Source organism: Amblyraja radiata, chromosome 41 (assembly GCF_010909765.2).
Source record: "Amblyraja radiata isolate CabotCenter1 chromosome 41, sAmbRad1.1.pri, whole genome shotgun sequence".
Lineage (NCBI taxonomy): Eukaryota > Metazoa > Chordata > Chondrichthyes > Rajiformes > Rajidae > Amblyraja > Amblyraja radiata.
Genome location: NC_045996.1, coordinates 3,134,424 through 3,154,268, shown reverse-complemented (window position 1 = coordinate 3,154,268; position 19,845 = coordinate 3,134,424). Strand labels below are relative to the sequence as shown.

The window sequence follows — 19,845 nt, the reverse complement described above, 5'->3', positions numbered from 1 at the left end:
CTATCCTTTACTATCTAATTTATTTTTCTTATTCTTATTCTTCTTTATTATAATAAAAAAAAAAAAAGAAGCTGTACATGAAATGTATTATGAAAATATATATTAGGCACTGGTGCCATATAATTGTCCTTACTTCTAATAAAATAAAATAATTTTAAAAATAAATTCCATGCATCGAAGAAAGAATATTTTACAGCCTCAACCCTAACCGGGCGTTACCCGCAAGACAGCATTCGTCGGCGTGTATGTCGTGCAACTTGGCGGTTTTACGGGCGTCAGTCACTGACGCTCCGCAGTCGCCCAAATGTCACCCAAGTGATACAGGCCCTTTATGACATCTCGCACCTCCTCGACGGTAATACGGACTATCCTCAAGACATCTCTAGTGATAGGAGACTCAACCTATCACTATCGCTGTGCCTGACTTCACCCTTCCTCACTGTGTCTCACAGTCAGACCCAGTGGCACAATGCCACTGTTGCTCTGCCCGAGCTTGTCATCTCCCTCCCCCCACCCAACAGTATCCAAAGGAGCATACCAGTTGTCGAGGGGAATGGCCACACGATTCCAGCACTCTTTGCCTACTCCCTTTCCTGGGAAGTCACCCATTTACTTTCTGTCTCTACTGTGGGCATGACCACCTCACTGTAACTCCTATCTGTGACCACAGTTTCCCAGTGATCCTGAGGTTGTCCAGCTGCTGGTCCAGTTCACTAACATGGTCTGTGAGGAGCTGCAGCTAGATGTACCTGCTGCAGGTAGGGTCCTCGGGGACAATGGAAGTCTCCATAACTTCCCACATTCTGCAGGACGAGCATGACGGTGAAAGCACAGTGTACGGTAAGTCCTTTAAAAGAGGGGGGGGGGGAAGGAGTGGAGACAACTTTTAAGAAGCCAGAGATACGGCTGTGAAGCTTGGCAGACATTAACATTACTGGTTGGTTCTCCTTGGTTCTGAAAACTACTGCTTAAACCCAATGAGCCAATGAAATTCACCGCTCAGCGCCGGCTACAACCTACGAGAACCTTCGACCTCCTGGCAACCCACTAGGATGAGAATTGTGGCTACTCTCCATGGCAGGAATGCGGGAACTCCTCACGACCATGAAGGCGAATCCACGGCAACTACCCGCGAATATGTGGCGACCGCAGAGTCTCCTGCAGTCGCCTAAAAAGTCTCCTTAGTGGGGCAGGCCCATTACTGGACCAAGGAAGCTTTACAAAAGGAAGGAGAAAATAGACCATTCCTTATTCCACCATCAGCTGTTAAGCCAATACCTCGCACGTACTCTCCACACGGCACTTCGAGCCATAGCCTTGTACTTGCATCTCCACAGGGCTGCACTCAACAAGTTGGTAGAAAAATAAAATGGATTAAACAATGTTGGTGAAATAACAAATGCAGATAATTATCAGACATAAGTATTAGTATCCTAAATAATTCTAACTAAAAACTAAATTACCCATCTTTCTGTGTCATGTTAGCTGTTTTAATTATGTACTTTTTTATAGTGGTATCCTTTTTATATTTAACAGGTTAGTTCATTATGAAGGTGGTGCAGTGTGCAGCCATGCCAGGTCCTTGTGGCGATTGGAGCCATTACGCATCAGGTAAGGATTGTTGCTTCTTGGCAAAGTGAATTCCTCCTTATTTTGAGTAAATATCTAAGTTGCATTCGTTTATTAGATTAACAAGGAAAAAGTAGGATGGCAGTAATAATGAATTAGAATTAGCACTGCCTTCACTGATCTTTTTCCTGAAGTATTCCAGAAAATATAAGCTAAATTAATAAAGGAAACATGTTAAATGTGTATCAAATAAATACATATATTACATGTAATTATAAACCACTGAAACCACAACTGGAATATATTGTACAGGCCTCTTTATTCAAGAATAGGAAGCAAATGGTAGCCACTGGTTGGGGTGTCAAGAAACGGGTGCAGAGTCTCAAAGTAAAGGACAATAGACAATAGGTGCAGGAGTAGGCCATTTGGCCCTTCAAGCCAGCACCGCCATTCAATGTGATAATAATAATAATAATAATAATAATTTGTTTATAGGGACAGTGCATATTAATGAACATTTTGCATGTAAATATGCGAGATTGTAGCCAATCAGTAGCTAATTTCCGTCTCTAGTCCCAGGCAAAGGTAGGTGAAGTGTCTTGCCCAAGGACACAACGACAGTACACACTCCAAGCAGGATTCGAACCGGCCACCTTCAGGTTGCCAGCCGAACACTTAGCCCATTGTGCCATCTGTCATCCACAATCAGTACCCCGTTCCTGCCTTCACCCCATATCCCCTGACTCCGCTATTTTTAAGAGCCCTATCTAGCTCTCTCTTGAAAGCATCCAGAGAACCTGCCTCCACTTGCTGCAGAAGGGTCTTGAATCTACAATCTAAGGCAGAGAATTCCACAGACTCACCACTCTCTGTGAGAAAAAGTGTTTCCTCGTCTCCGTTCTAAATGGCTTACTCCTTATTCTTATACTGTGGCCCCTGGTTCTGGATTCCCCCAACATCGGGAACATGTTTCCCGCCTCTAGTGTGCCCAAGCCCTTAACAATCATATGTTTCAATGAGATACCCTCTCATCCTTCTAAACTCCAGAGTGTACAAGCCCAGCTGCTCCATTCTCTCAGCATCTGACAGTCCCGCCATCCTGGGAATTAACCCTGTAAACCTACGCTGCACTCCCTCAATAGCGAGAATATCCTTCCTCAAATTAGGGGACCTAAACTGCACACAATACTCCTGGTGTGGTCTCACTAGGGCTCTGTACAACTGCACAAGGACCTCTTTGCTCCTATATTCTATTCCTCTTGTTATAAAGGCCAACATGCCATTCGCTTTCTTCACTGCCTGAGATACGAAAGAGGACTCTTCGTAAACTGCCTGAGGACTGAGATATGAAATTCCTTTGCTCAGAGAATAGTGAAACGTTGTACTTCTCTGCTCCAGAGTTGAAGAGGCTTAGTTGCTGAATATATTACAATCTGACATTGATGAATTTCGGACTTTATCGTTGGGTTTTAAGCTACCAAAGCGGAATATGAGGTGCTGTTCCTCCAGTTTGAGGGGTGGTTTCACTCTAGCACTGGAGGATGCCCAGGTCAGAAAGGTCAGTGTGGGAATGGGAGGGAGAGTTAACCGGAAGATCCAGCAGGCCTTGGCAAACCAAGCACAAGTGTTTGGAATGGACAATGGTATGAACATTGAATTCTTCAATTTTAGGTAACTAACCTACAAATAACCCCAAAGGTACACAAAATTGCTGGGGAAACTCAGCGGGTGCAGCAGCATCTATGGAGCGAAGGAAATAGGCGACGTTTCGGGCCGAAACCCTTCTTCAGACTCGAACAAATAACCCCTCCTGTTTGTCTCCCTGCTCTTCCATGGATGCAGGCCCATTTCTCCCTTTTCTCCTGCCCTTTTCCCCTTCCACCCATAAGCCTTCCTCTGACTTCCCATTTCATGCATCTTATCTCACAGCCTTTTGTCTTTTCATCTCTGGACTTTACCCATCCATCTGTCAATTAAAATCTCTCACCCTTATCCACCTAAAACTTCCAGGCATTGTGCAGTGCACAACCCTCTTCCAGCTTTCGTCTATCTACTACAATCAATCTGAAGAAGGGTCCCGACTCAATACGTCACTAATCCATGTACTCCATCCCTGTACTACTTCATGGCTCACTGTGTGTAGTTCCCATTATCCTGCAGCCCTCCTAGAGGCACAACATTTGCCACCCTCTGGTCTTCTGGCACCATACCTGTATTTAATGACGGCTCGTAAATAACAGCCAGGTCAACTCTCTAGCTTCCCTCGGTGTCCTCAGATATACCTGATCAGGTTTGGGAGATTTGATTACCTTCATATCATCAGGACCTTCAGCACCTCTTCGACTATATTACTGATTGCTCTCAAAACACTTCCATTGACTGCCCATTCTTCTTCTTGCATTTGAGGCAGCAGAAGTTATGTAACACCCTCCAGGCGCTTTGGCCAGTTCAATGTGCTGTTCCTCATGTATTACTCTACAGCAAAAACAGAGGAGAAATATATTGAGAACACCCATTTCCTCAGAGTTGGCCACTTTGCTGCAGAAGGGTCTTGACCCAAAACATCACCATTCCTTCTCCCCAGAGATATAGCCTGTCCCGCTGAGTTACTTCAGTATTTTGTGTCTATGACCACTTTGATTCCCACTCTCTCTGGTTACCCTTTTTCCCTTTATGTACATAAAATCCCTTGGGATTATCCTTTCTGCTATGTTAGAGCTACGTCCTATCCCATTTTTGTCCTTTTTTAGCTTGCTCCTTTGTAGATTTCAGCCTTGAAGTTTTCTATGTAGTATTGGATAGCACAGTGGTGCAGCTGGGGGAACTGCTGCCTCACAGCGTCAGCGACAAGAGTTCGATCTTGACCTCAGGTGCTGTCGGTGTGGGGTCTGCACGTTCTCCTGTGCCCACGTGCTCCGGTTTCCTCCCACACCCCAAAGATGTGTGGATTTGTCCGTTAATTGGTTTCTGTAAATTTACCCAAGCGTGAATTACCTCAAGTGGATGAGAAAGCGGGATGACAGAACTAGTGTGCATGGATGAATGATGGTCGGCATGAGCCCGGTGTGCCAAAAGGCCTGTTTCCTTGCTGTATCTCTAAACTAAGTATACTGAAGACTTGGATGCCAGGTACAGGTATGATTATGAGCAGGTACACAAAAAAGCTGGAGAAACTCAGCGGGTGCAGCAGCATCTATGGAGCGAAGGAAATAGGCAACGTTTCGGGCCGAAACCCTTCTTCAGACTGATTATGAGCAGGAGAGTTTTATTTAATTTTAGTCAATTTTATTTAATTTTATTCTTAGAAATGTGAGTTGCCATCTGTTTTCTAAAGGATTAATGTTGTTCCAACAGCTGGAGTGGTAGCCACATGAAATGGGGTCAGTCTTTCCGTATTCGTCATGTTACCACAGGCAAATATTTGGGCCTGGATGAAGAGAAAGGGCTTTTACTCTTTGAACAGGAGAAATCAAACATCAAAATCACTTCATTTTGTTTCCGAATCTCAAAGGTGAGAGAAAATTGAGAAAGAAAGGAATTAATTTTCAGATACAAATTTATGTCAATCTTCACATAAGTTATTAGTCTAGACAGAGATCATTATTCATTCTTGGTTTTGAGTTAGTTGATTGTGGGTGACAATGTTTGTATGCTGCTCCATTCAGAATGCGTGATTTAACCTGGATATTCATTCTCGATGCTGCATATCACTTGCATGCTTTGGAGGATGAGGACCCCCTTTCATAATAATGAGAAGTGCAAACTTGTACCTTGTGGTACAAACTCAGATCATTCTTCACTTGATTTTATATCACTGGACCAGGAGGAAGCTTGATTAAAGTTCATTTCCTCATAATCAGGCATGAGATAGATCTTGATTAAAGTACCAGATCTAAACTTGTTTGGCCTACTTGCTCAAGTTTTGTAGATTCTGGCCCATTCCTTTTCATTGCTTGGCATTCCCTCTTATCCTTTGGCTTTCATTCCAAACTTCTATTCACTTAATTAACCTCTCATAACTGCGTCCAATTTTGTTTTCTGGCTTGGATTATGCCATTCCCTGACGGTTCACAATTTCATTTCCCTTCAAGTGCCATGGCCTATATATATCAGACATTTCCCCTCGTAATTTTAAGAGAGCTTTAGTAGATATAGGGCAGAATTGATGATCCTTAAGCTATCTTGGGTAGACAAAAAATGCTGGAGAAACTCAGCCGGTGAGGCAGCATCCATAGATGCTGCCTCAAACGCTGAGTTTCTCCAGCATTTTTTGTCTGCCTTCGATTTTTTCAGCATCTGCAGTTCTTTCTTAAACTTAAGCTATCTTGAGTCTGTGTGTATGTGAGAGTACTGTTGCTTATTTAAAAACATGGTGTGCCTGCGCTCCTTTCATGATTCCAATTTTTATTATCTCTATCCTCTTGCTTTTTAAGCTATGGTTATTTCAGTTGGATGTTAAAGGAATATGTGTTACTTGCATAATTATTCTTGTGATAGATTCTGTATCGAGTTGAATAATTCTCTATGGGTTGTTCGCCACATGATTCAGACCATATTTCTTCAGGTTTAATGTTCAATCTCCCGGGTGCAAAATGAGTTCTGACATAATGTGCTTGTGTAACCCAGTGGGTCAGACAGGAAAAGCCTGGCAAGTGATAGATGGATATGGGTGAGGGGAAGATTTTGATAGACAGATGTTTGGATAAAGGGTATAGATTAATATACAATAGGTGTGAAATAAGGATAGTAGAATTGTGAATTGTGAAGGCAGGGGAAAAGACTTGGGTGGAATGTGAGGGAGAGGGGACAAACGGGTCTGAGTCCAAGTGGCACACAGATGCTCATATTCCACTTGGGTAGTTTGCAATCTACCGCTATGAACATTAAAATCATCCAAAGTAATGGCCATTATCAAGAATATAAATGCAAGAACAAATATAAACACATAATAATGAACAAATTATCCTCATACAAATCACTTAACATTGTAAACATTGAAATTGGACTGAAACTAATTTTGCGCTTACTTAGGATAAAATCGATACATCTCATAAAAGGGATGTAGAAGGCATGGGAACCCCTGAGATCAAGTACGGTGAGTCGATGTGCTTTGTCCAACATGTGAACAGTGGACTTTGGTTGACGTATGCAGCAGCTGATACCAAAACAGTCCGCTTGGGACTTTTGAAGAGAAAAGTAAGTACATCTTCTAGCCAATTACACTTTTAAGGCTGAAATACAATTACAAAGCTTGTAACCCATTATTTAACCAAAAGATTCTCCCTTGGAAAGTGACCATTTTGTTAGTTTATGCTTTAAATTTAATGAGATATGTGCTATGTGTTTCACATCAGACTAAAGGCCTTTAACAAGATTTCACTAGTCCAAAATGTTCGGGCCCATGGGATCCCGTGCAAGTTGGCAAAATGTCTTGGCAATAGGAGACAGTGGGTCAGGTGGAAGGTTGTTTTTGTGATTGGATACCTGTGACTAGTGATGCTCCACAGGGATCAGTGCTGGGACCCTTGTTTATACGTGAATGATTTAATGTGAATGTAGAAGACATGATCAGCATGTCTGCAGATGATATGGAATTATTGCGGAGTACTAAGGAGGCTAGGTTGGGGGGAATATTACGGAACAGAGGGACTTCGGTGTGGAAGTTCCAGGACTTTGACCAGAATTACTTTAACCAATTTTGAAAGTGACATTATATTGTCCAAAATGATTATCAATGTGATTTACTTTAGGTTATGAGAAGCAAATAACTGCAGATAGTGGAAATGTGAAAACAAAAGCTGGAGGTACCCAGTGGGTCTTGTCCATTAATTTTGTTGATTATGATCACTAATTTGAAATGTTGAGCCCATTTCTCTCCAAATGCTGCCGGGCCTGCCTTGTATCGCCAGCATTTTCTGTTTTTATTCCATGTTACATTGACCTGTCATTGGAAAAAAACTGCACTCTGTGAAATGGGCAAATCTCCTCTATTGTATGTTTGAGTTGTACTGTCCTAGTGTGTATACACCGCTCTGAATAGGAAATTCTGTGACATTTGAGCATTGACTACTTGGATTAAGTATAAGCATCTAGCAACGGACTTTTTTAAGTCCTATTAAAAAAATAAGGAGAGACAGATAAAAATGTATCTTTGCAAAGTAGATCTTTCTAAAATAAATAACCATTGAAAGAAATGTTGTTTTAGGCTATACTACACCAAGAAGGACACATGGATGATGCACTTTCACTATCACGTTCGCAACAAGAGGAATCCCAGGCTTCACGAATGATTTATAGCACAGGCGGCCTTTTCAACCAATTCATTAAGTAGGTCCACTTTTGAATGAAAGAAAGAACATTTTGGAAGCACAGTGTCAGTCCAAATCAGTAAAGAGTTTATTTAAATGTTAGGGTGGATTTTAAGAGTTTATTCTCTAAACAAATAATGATTGACATATTGCCGGCTTACAAAATGTTGTCATCTTATAATACTGCTTGACGTAGCGAATTGAAGCACTTTTTTAACTTCTGTTGGATAATTCTACATGATTGTATTATATAACAAATGACTGAAATTCAAAACAATCTTTTGTCTGGTCAAAATGTATTTATTTTAGAAGGATTATTATTATTAGCAGGATTCTGATTAAATATTCACTACTTTAATCAATACTGAAAATATTTGTAGAAATGGCCAAATATTTTTATTGGAGCCCAAAGTTGGCTGTGGAATATTTAGAACAGTAGTTTTCAGAATTGATCTCCTATATTTACTGTACTTTGTATTTTTTTTTAATGAAGTGGTCTAGATATGCTAAGTGGAAAGAATAAGTCTTCAGCTCCAGTATCCTTACTTATTGATACCATAGTGCTGAGCCTTCAGGATCTGATCAACTACTTCCAACACCCCGAAGAGGAGCTTGCTCATGAAGAGAAGCAGACCAAATTACGCTCACTCAAAAATAGGCAGAATTTATTCCAGGAAGAGGTAAGAAAACAATATTTTGGAATAGGAAGGATTAATGGGTGAAATTGTGTAATTTTGGAAGTAATGTAAAGAAACAACAGGCAACATGGCTTACACCCCTCAATTTCATTTCCAGAATACTGATTTCAACTCTAATATTTACCCATGTGTGAAGTAATTGATAGTGCCCTACCTTATTATTCAGGGCCTCCATTTATAGTAATTGGCACAATCGATGTAAATGCAAATTAAATTCTCCATCATGCACTGGTACTTTAAAGAAGTCCTCCATGTACCCACTTGGGTGTCAGTTTACCCAGAGATGCGTCAGACATAAGGGCTAGTGTGGTGTATCAGGAAGAAAATAGCTGGCACTATGTTTGCAGTGAGATTGTACAATGAATACATTTAATTTACTTTCAACTATTTTATTTTCATCATGTAATTCAGTACTGATTATATTTGAACAAAGGAAGAGAGAAGTTGGGTGAACTGGTGAGAGTGGAAAAGGAACACAGGGGTAGTGGGTAACTTGAAATTAGAAAATCCAATTTTCATCTGAACATTGCAGTGAAATTGGATGCACAATGTGGTCCAACCCATCATCCATAAAGCTACCAAGAGACATGATGGTGGCTTCACATAGAGTTTATATGTTGTTAGATAAACAAATCAATTTCTTGGAAATTCAGTGGAAGCCCCAAAAGGCACAAATCTGCAACCAGAGTAATTGTGGTTGTCACAGAGGAATCGTGATGTAATTGTTGGTTGTATATTGTGTTATATTTTAGGGCATGATTCAACGGGTATTGGATTCCATTGACCGAATGAACATGTATAACAGCGCAGCTCATTTCTCTGAGTTTGCGGGAGAAGAAGCAGCTGAATCTTGGAAAGAAATTGTTAACCTTCTTTATGAACTGTTAGGTAAGGAACATAAAAACAATACTGTGATGGAAAATATTTAATTTTTCAGTCTCCACCATGACAGTTAGGACCAGTAGTCTTATAGTTAAGTTACTGAACTAGCAGCCAGTAATCACAAAGGCATTCTGAGTCCTACTGAAAAGTTCGGGTAACATATTCAGCTATTTGAACAAATCTGGAACTAAAGCCAGCCCTGGTAACGATAAACATAAAATTTATAGATTATCAATAACCAATAAGCACGAGGGAAGGAAATGCACCTTCCTTATCTGATCCAGCCTAGTTGTGATTCCAGGCCCACCATGTGATTGATTCTTAACTGTTTCCTTAGTTCAGAGACAATTAGGGATGGGTAGTAAATGCCAGTGATGTTCATATACTCTGAACAATTTTGTTTAAAAAAAAAAATCACAGAATGTATAGTGATGATCATTGGCATTTGGTAGAAATCTCTGATATAACTGTATTTCCTTTTTGGTTATTTGTCTCTTAATGTATTGTAGAACCTATTTGCATTTGATAGACAACAAAAAGGATTTCAATAAATCCTGTGTTGTTTACGTTAATTTAGCTTGTTATCGTTGTTTATCCTATTTTCACTAAAGCAGATTGTCTTATTATTTATCTCTGCTGTTTGAGCACAAATTACCTTCCATTTTTTGTAATATTATAAAGCTGTATACATTTTAAAACGATACCTTGGTCATGATGTATTTTGCGGTGTTCTGTGATCATGCTAGGTGCTATATAAATGCAAGCCTGTTCTCGATCATTTTCAAGAGACCCACTGCTCTTCCACTTTCCCCCAAACTTGCTTGTTCAATTATCCCTCCTTAAAATAATTTTTATATTTCATTAATCATGTATTTTCCCTTTTTTATAGCTGCTCTCATCCGTGGAAATCGTAGAAATTGTGCTCTCTTTTCCGATAACCTTGACTGGTTGGTCAGTAAACTGGATCGACTGGAAGCTTCTTCAGGTACCTTACTGCAATAATTTTATACTGGAGGCTCACCTTAGCCAATACTTGGCAGCAAAGCATGTTTTGGTTTTGCTATTGTACAATGTTTGTGACAACTATAGACAATAGGTGCAGGAGTAGGCCATTACCTATTGTGTATTGTCTATTTCAACAACAAATTTCTAAGTTGCTTCTACGACAAAGGCAAACCTCATCATAGTGTTTCTTCATCTGCATCTGTGCTGGAATGATTCTAGCTCTAAATCTTCATGTTGTTGTTAAGCTTTCACAATTTGATTCTACATCCACATTAAATCGTGCTGTCAAACAGAGGGCTCTGTACTTCACCAATTAAGGAAATACTTTTGTAAATCTCTGACTCACTTCAGTAGTTTGACAGCTCAATACAAGAACAGAGTTTAAGAACTGTCTAGGATGGAACTGCAGACAGATACAAAATGCTGGAGCAACTCAACGGGACAGACAGCATCTCTGGAGAGAAGGAATGGGTCACGTTTCGGGTCGAGACCCTTTCTTCGGAGTCTCGACCCGAAAAGTCACCCATTTCCTCTCTCCATGCTGCCTGTCCCGCTGAGTTACTCCAACATTTTGTGTCTATCTACAGAGTTTAAGAAAATGAGCGTTTAAAGTTTTAAAATTCATAATCAAAGGTCTATCATTTAGAATTAATTGATAACATCCCACTTAAATTTGGATGTAAAGTGTGAGAATAGTAAGATTAAACGAGAACTTACCAGTTTGAAGTTTGATCTGTATTTTATGAGGAGGAACGTTGAGGGAATACGTGAAGAACCCGCTTACGACGCAAGCGTGTCATTCTTCAAAGCAGCGGTGTGAGGTCACAGATATCCTATAATGACCTAACATAGTAAGATTATGAAAGAGATACCAGTTTATGATATGATCATAGGAGGGTGGGAGCGGAGGGCACGTATTCCCTCAACGTTCCCCCTCATAAAATACAGATCAAACTTCAAACTGGTAAGTTCTCGTTTAATCTTACTATTTTACTTCGGAGTCACGTGAGTGACTACGTGAAGATTTTAAAGCTCTGTGACCTCATGCCGTGGAACGAGTCCATGCTTCACGTCTGCCTTGATTATTGGGAGAAGTATTGTTAACAATTTTTTAAAACACCTCCATACAAAACTGTATGATGTTACGAAAAAATAAATTTATTAAATTGAAATTATAGCCCATTGGTTTTTTGGGCAAATTATATTATTGAACGTAAGAGTCTTTCTGAAAACGATGATAGATCCAAAACTGGTTTGTTATAAAACCTCTGAAATGTCTTCTCAGATGACCATCCTGCCATCCTGAGGATTTGGTCTGTTGGCACCTCCAGATTTTTTGCGGCGGATGTTGCTGCAGCCCTGGTGGAGTGAGATTTAAAAACATTAGTGTCTATCCCCACCATCTTTAAGACATTTTTCAGCCACCTTGAGATAGTCTGGGTTGTCACCCTTTTGTGTGGTTTCTTGTATGAAATCAGCAGAGCCATTTCCTGCCCTCGAATAATTTTTGTGTATTCCATGTATAGTAGGATATGTGTGACTATACACAGGCGTTCGTCATTCGGGTACGCCATAAATTCTATTACTTGCCCCGATGACCCCGGTCTATTTTGTTTTATGAGATCATTAATGACAAACACCTGTTTTTCAGGGCAGATCATCAAGCAGTCCAGCCTTAGTTTGTGTAATGACTTGACTCGTTGTGCAGTAACCAATGCCATCAGCATAACCATCTTCATAGTGAGTTTTTCAAGTGATAATGCTGTAGTAGGCGACCAGCTTCTCAGCATGGTCAAAACGACACCCACATCCCAGATTCGGGAGTACCTGGTTTTAGGGGGTTTCGCATTAAATATTCCCCTCATGAGTTTAGTTACCAGGGGGTGCGTTCCCACTGAGTGCCGCTCCGTTCCTAGCGATAAATAATTGGAAAAAGCACTTCTGGCACTATTGATAGTACTGTAGCCTAATCCTTCATCACAATGCAGGCTTGTCAAAAATTCCAATACAGCCGGAATGTCCTTGGCTCTTTGATCAAGGTTGTTATCAAAGCAGCACTTCCCCCATTTTTTGATGTGTCCTAAGTACTGCTTTTTTGTAGACAGTCTTTGAGTTGATATGATCATATTCATAGTTCTGTCTGACAGTCCCATGCCAAGTAGTGGGTCTTTCAGACTCTACAAATCAACAAATTCATACTATTTTGGCATGGGTGACTACCCTGTGTTACTGGATGAATCAGTAAATTAGGGCTATGCCTCATAATGGTACATGGTTCTAATACCATTCCCTGTATAACCGAGAACCCTGGTTGAGTAGGCCAATCGGAATTTTCCTTAGTACCCGATTGATGAGGCAGAAAGGAGGAAATGCATAAAAAGCCATTTCCCCCAATGCAGAGAGAATGCATCTGCTGCTTCTGCCCCATGGTCTGGTTCCCATGACACATACCTTGGTAATTGGTGATTCAACCTGGACGCAAAAAGATCAATATCTGGTGTACCATATTTTGCTGTAATTTCAGCAAATACCTTTTTATTCAACATCCATTCCGTGTTTTCCTTAAATTTACGTGACCTGGTGTCTGCCACTGAATTTAGTTCCCCTGGTAGGTATGTAGCCGATATCCAAATATATCTTTGGATACACCATAGCCAAATTGAATTTGCCAATTCATCACAAGATGTCGATATATTTCCACCCATATAATTTATATATGCCACCACAGTGGTATTATCAATTTGTAACCGAACATGCTGGTGCTCAATGCCTGAGCAATATGACTTAAGGCCATAAAAAGCCCCTAACATCTCTAGGTAATTTATACCACGTGTGTTAAGTAAAACTGCCTCCTGTGTCTTCCATCTCCCTCCACAGCTAGAAACGGAATTAGTGGCTCCCCAACCAATCCGTAAGTTTTGCCAACAATGAAAATGTCGTCTAGATATGCCATATCCTATGGTTATGTTGACCCAATCCAGTTAAATTTCAAATACCGTCTGTGTTCACCTCTAATGGGTACTGTATAGTAAGCATCTTTTAAGTGAATGCTTGCCATATAGCACCCTGTTGACACTAATTCTTAGCAGTGATAAAGGTATCCATCTTAAATGAACATATTGAACAAATGTGTTTAGGGTTGACAGATCAATGATTATCCGGCAACCCCCATCTTTTTTATTTTTAATAAATATGTTAGGTACAAATTCTAATGGCTCATGTATTGTAGGCTCATCTACGCCTATTGTATGCAATCTTTGCAGCTCGATGTGAGCTATAGATTGTTCGGCTTCCGTGAGTACGAAGTGCCTTCTGGTGTATGTTGCACTGGAAGGTTATTTTTAATGAATAAATTCTATCAGATAACCCTGAATACTGTTTAGAATATATGAGTCTCTTGTGATCTTATTCCATTCTTTCGTATAATATTGCAGCCTCCCTCCAACTCTCGTGCTCCCCTTTATTATAAGAGAACCAGACCCACCTACCTCCATGGTTACTGGTGGTTTTTGAATTATTTCCTTGGTTTCTTTGTAAAGGGGGGCCCTGTTTTTAGAGGTTGTGTTGGAGGTTGAGGCTCCCGCATCTTCCAGGGTGGTCGTCCCTGGTCATACGCTAAAAAGGGTGCTGCGGGTTGTATCTGGGTTTAGCACTGCCACCGCTAAACGCCCCTCTTCTAGGTGGTCCATATGGTTGGTATCTTTGCCCAAAGTAAGACTTTGCTCTAGTCTTAATGAGCCCCAATGTCTTTGATTCCTCATCAAGCTCTTTAACCTGTTTAAATAAATCTTTTCCAAACAATAGGGTTGGAGGTTTGAGGGCTCTCTGTTTGCAAATCACCGCGAACTTCGGGTCTAATGCTGGCTGAATAGCACTCTTCCTCATGCTATTCAGCTCAAATTGGACATTACAGAACAAAGCTAAAGCGTCCTGGTGATCCTTTGTTAATTCTGTTTTCTCCAGGGTGCGGGCAAAGGCTGTGATCCCCTCTGTAAGCCCTTTTAAGGCTTTCTGGATTTTCAAGTCGTGTGTTCGGGTGGCCTTCCCGATGCTATCCATGCTTCCATATACATTGGTTCATGCTGGGTACTTGTAGAGAATTACAATTCACTGGGGGCAGATGTCTAGCCAGAGTCTCTGTAAAGGTTTGTGTTTGTAACTGATGGTCAGACATATAATTTATACTGGCTGCCATCCTAGAATCCAAATCTGCCCCAGTTTGATTTGGTTGAAAAAACTCGGCCACCATATCAAGCAGTTTTCCTTTCTCCCCTCCTTCAGGGTTATGTAAACCTGTGCCTTGGTCAGGGTCTGACCAAATTTGGTCCTGCCCACTCTCCTCCGAGGAGTAAGAGATATCTTGCGGCCACACACGGGGTACCGCTGTGGGACTTACCTCTTGCCCACTGTGGCTAGCCTCCATATTTCTGGGACTGCCACCATGGAGGAGCTCCTCCAGCAACTGCACCAAACGGTCTTTGTGCTCACTGGCACTAGACGTTCTCGGCTGCACCCATTCCTGCAGCCGGTCCGCAGTCTGCTGCTCTCTCCCATATGCCCGCTCTTCCCATCCCCGGTACTCATAGGCACTGGTTTGCGGACTGTCCTCGTCCCGCAGCCGGCTGCACCGGCCCTTATGAGAACGTTTCCTGGCCGCTTCCGGCTGCTCCATGTAGGTCCACCACTGTTCCCCCGGTAATCTCGGCACTGGCCGCTAGCGACTGCTCCAAGCCAGACTCGCTTGAGACTGGCATATGGGACGTCTTTTGCTTCGCTTCCCGCCCGGCCAAGAAGTGAATTTTGCCGGTGCGGGAGCGAAGTCGGGCACAGCTGTTTCCTCTCCGGAAGTTTCGCGTGCCGTTGCTGCTGCTGCCGGCTGCTCGCACTCCGCGGTTCTCCCCCGCCAGCTTTCCGCAGCCTTCATGGATCCGGTCCATGTCTCCACCTAAAAGGTAAGTGGAAGGAACGCAGAGTCTCTTACCTGCTGCTCCCGACTTTCAAATTCTCCACTAGGGGAACGTTGTTCCCCCTGCTGTGACTCGTTGCAATGCGTGTAGCGATATGACACGCATGCGTCGTAAGCGGGTTCTTCACGTAGTCACTCACGTGACTCCGAAGTAAAATAGATGGTCAACCTCTTGTGTATAAAGACCGTTATACGTTACTACCTTTAAAGCCATTCTGTTGCAAAACATTCATATGCATTTTCCCTTTTCTTGAGAGATTTGAAGACGGGTCTTCTGCTGCTCAGATGCCTCTTTCTTTCAAAAGTCTTTCTAAACTTGCATCATTTAACCTTGCTCACTTTCAAGAAATTCCTTAAAGTATACTTTGTTGATTCAGCATTCAGTCATCTTTCTTAAAAGCGTATTTGTTTTGTTGCCAGTGTTTTCCTTATGGCACCATGAAAGTATAATTGAAAATCGTTATCATGTCTTGTGGCGCTATAGGTATCCTAGAAGTCCTGTACTGTGTTTTGATTGAAAGCCCTGAAGTTCTGAACATCATAACAGAAAACCATATCAAATCAATTATCTCTCTTTTGGACAAACATGGACGAAATCATAAGGTAATTAATGGGAAAAAAATAATTTAGGAGTCTGTATCTGCTGTTAAATAAAGTGATACAGTTAGTTTGGGGAAAGGAGGCTGATATAGCAAGATCACAGATGCATTGGCAGTAGAATGCTTCCCATTAATAACTGTTGCAAGTTACAACTTACTTTTAACTCCTTACCCAAACCCTCCACCCAGATATTAAAATTCTGAAACACTTTTACGAGGTGCCAATCACCTGACCAGATTGCTCTGGATTTGAGCACCCCTCGTCTGTTCATTTCCCTCCGTTGAGTTCTTCCTTGTTTTTTTACTCAAGATTCTAACATCTAGAATCTTTTGTCACCATTCCCTCTTCTCTTCCACCCATTGAAACAGTTTATTTTCCAAGGTTAATTTCTCCATGGCATCCATTTCACACTCCCCTGACCAATTTGAATAATTGACTACCTAGCCTCTCTTTGTAAATACTGTGATAACACTCTTCCTTAGATACTGACTCACTTTCCTTCATTTCCTCAGAAAACCAATCTTGGTCCCCCCAGCCCCGCATGCTGAGCCCCTTCTTCCTGTTGCGTCAAATCACTCTTTCCTCTTCAAAATATTTGGGCATAGTCACTTTGCAAGTCAAGGTTTAGCCTTGACCCTGTATTCAAAAGTTTGTCATAAGGTCTTGCATACTTGAGAAAGACAACTATCTCTTCTTCCTTATTGTCCTATAACTGAATTAAAAAAACCTTCTCTTCCCATTCCACCATTGTTGCTTCGGATCCGTCCCCCAAATTCTGTTTTACCCCTCCTGCTGCTCAACACCATCTACAATTTTCCATATGTCTGCTAATACACCCTGTTCTCCCTCTCCACAATCTTTCTAATAATTCCCTCGATAATTCTAATTGTTCAGACTGCTTGGCTGATGTTGAATAATTAATGGTAATTTACGCCAATGAAATGTTGAAAGACAGGTGGAATTATATTCTGAATCCACTGAACAGTTTGCGAGCCAGAAATGAATCCAATGAATGTTCACTGTACCCACGTGAAGGTAGCGACATTGTTTGACTGGTGGCCATTAGAGCACTAATGGATGGATGAAGCCTGGGTGCAAGTTGGAACATGAAGAGTGGAGTATGTGTTGAGTTTATTTGTGGATGATAGACTGAGAAGAGATCCTCAGGCTTCGTCTTTACCATGTTCAGGCCGATAGTTAACAAAGATGTGAGTTATTATTTCAGCCGTAGATGAACTAGGACTAATGTAGAGTGAGACAATATTTTTAAAAGGGAAAGAACAGCCTTATTGGTTCTATGGATATTTAGCCAGGAGCTTATTTTCAGTTCAGATATGCTTCCAGGATTTCCATCAGCCCAGATCGGTCTCATACTGTTACTAGGAAGAATGCTAAAGTAATTGGTTGGGAAATAAACTTTTTGATGGGTACTGAATATAATTATATCTGTTCTGACATTGAAACCAGTTTTAAAGTTATTTTTCTGATCCATAAATTTTGCCATAGCTATTTAAAAAGTACCAAACAAAAGTTGTTGAATTGTTCTAATTTTATAGGTGCTGGATGTATTGCGCTCTCTCTGTGTCTGCAATGGCGTGGCAGTACGATCGAATCAAAATCTTATTACGGAGAATCTACTTCCTGGTCGTGATCTGCTGCTCCAAACAAACATGATTAACTATGTCACCAGGTATAACAGACAAAACTTACAACAACCTTCTACCAAATCTTATTGGATCCATGACTTCAAACTTAATACATTCATTACAGCTGTGAGCTCAGAATTAGAGGCAAGCGAATGCACTCTCATTCTCTGCTGATGCTACATTCTCTTTCATTATTGGAGTGGGAAAGTCAGATTTCTTGCCCATTGAGAAAATAAAATGTAATGGTCTCTGGGGCAGGGCATCCTCATTGTCCTGGTTCCTTGCATGGTACTGTTGCCAGAAATGTCATCAGAAACTTCCCAACAGGACGAATAAAAGTTGTGGAAACTTCTAGAAACAGTGGCAGATGGTGTAGCAAGTTTAAATTAGAGGCAAGAAAGCTAATTGTAGAAAGAAGAAGTGCCCTTTAATAATCCCCTTTGCTTCATCATGTAAGGGGGGGGGGGGGGGAGGGGGACGCAAGTATGTGGGCTTCCATGATTTTAGCTTAGTTTAGAAATACAGCATGGAATCAGGTCCTTCAGCCCACTGGGTCCACGCCAACCAATGATCACCTGAACACCAGTTTTATCCTACACACTAGGGACAATTTACAGAAGCCAATTAATCTACAAACCTGCATTTCTTTGGAATGTGGGAGGAAACTAGAGCACCCGGAGGAAACCTATGGTCACAGGGAGAACGTACAAACTCCTGATAGACAGCACCTATAGTCAGGATTGAACCCGGATTTCTGGCGCTGCAAGGCAGCAACTCTACCACTGTGACACCAGATGTGTGAGGAGAGTATCATTGGAATGAATACAAATCTGATTCCATTTACTTTCTCTTTCTTTTCCAGTGAATGACAGATGCTCCATTGTGATAACTGTACTTAATGGATTAATGTCTGAAAGTAGCAACTAAAATCAAGCAGACATAAGAATTTTTTTTTCATACAATTGTGTTGATTATATTTTTTTGTAAGCTCACTCATATAAAATCTAACTAAACAGATTAAAACATAATAATTGTACTTAAATGCTGTCAACATGCTCTTCTTATTTCAGCATGAGGCCAAATATTTTTGTGGGTACATATGAAGGTTCTACACAATATAAGAAGTGGTACTTTGAACTGATTGTGGACTATGTTGACCCATACGTAACACCACAATCTACTCATCTACGAGTAGGCTGGGCGTTAACAGAGGGTTACAGCCCTTATCCAGGAGGAGGTGAGGGCTGGGGGAGCAATGGAGTTGGAGACGACTTATATTCCTATGGTTTTGATGGACTTCACCTGTGGTCAGGTCAGATATTTTGTTCTTTCTATTGTTTTGTTATTTACTAATTTAAAACAACTGTCTGAGGCTGAATCTATTTTAGAATGTACAATGATGATACTGACTTTTACAATGAACATGTATGTATTTACCTGGTTCTGGTGTTGAGGGAGTTGACAACCAAGTCTGTTCCTATCATTAAAGGTGTCTTGATTTTTACTGGTGGACATTGTTCACATTTTACATTGAACAAAGGCAATTGGACACCTTTTATACATTTGCTAATTATACCAATCTTGACGTAAATTGATTATGTGCATTGATCCAATAAAATTGGCTGGATACAGACCAATAATTATATAATTTTGTACACATTAAACCAATCAAGTTAGTAATTAGGCTTCCTGTGGCTGCAGGAGCATAGGAATGTGGTCAAATTCCACAATGCCTCTCATTCAGTTTATAGTTCTCCATTTTATAACACAGTGCAGTCTGGGTTACTGCAGACCTGATTTACGGGAAACTGACCATACAAATTCTTCCATAAATGTCAAAATATTTTTTCAAGATCAGCAAGTTAGTTACAACAGTGTAAATATCATCAGGGTATATAGGGTAGCAGCTCATTTGTTAAAATTAAACAAAACTCTTATTTACTATTGAATAATGTAATAAGTGAAGGTATGTTACTGAAGATTTTTTTCCCCCTCAACAGTAATGATAATGCTGCAGCTACTTATCTTGTTGGGAGTGGGGGGTTAAAGATTGCATTGTCAGTTTCCAAAAACAAATCTCTTAGGTGGCCAAAATTGCTGGGGGAACTCAGCGGGTGCAGCAGCATCTATGGAGCGAAGGAAATAGGCGACGTTTCGGGCCGAAACCCTTC

At 41.0% G+C, this 19,845-nt stretch overlaps 1 protein-coding gene across 7 annotated transcripts in view; it reads left to right on the top strand.

Annotated features, from left to right (window-relative positions):
* Positions 1-19,845, top strand: part of ryr1 (ryanodine receptor 1) — a 604,017-nt gene that overhangs the window by 114,098 nt on the left and 470,074 nt on the right. For all 7 annotated transcript variants that reach the window (XM_033014584.1, XM_033014582.1, XM_033014581.1 and 4 more), the window contains 10 exons: positions 1,537-1,611; positions 4,924-5,080; positions 6,601-6,765; positions 7,775-7,896; positions 8,371-8,557; positions 9,328-9,463; positions 10,347-10,442; positions 15,913-16,031; positions 17,585-17,718; positions 18,745-18,986. In XM_033014584.1, the coding sequence (XP_032870475.1) occupies positions 1,537-1,611; positions 4,924-5,080; positions 6,601-6,765; positions 7,775-7,896; positions 8,371-8,557; positions 9,328-9,463; positions 10,347-10,442; positions 15,913-16,031; positions 17,585-17,718; positions 18,745-18,986 (1,433 nt within the window). The remainder of the gene's footprint in view (positions 1-1,536; positions 1,612-4,923; positions 5,081-6,600; positions 6,766-7,774; positions 7,897-8,370; positions 8,558-9,327; positions 9,464-10,346; positions 10,443-15,912; positions 16,032-17,584; positions 17,719-18,744; positions 18,987-19,845) is intronic.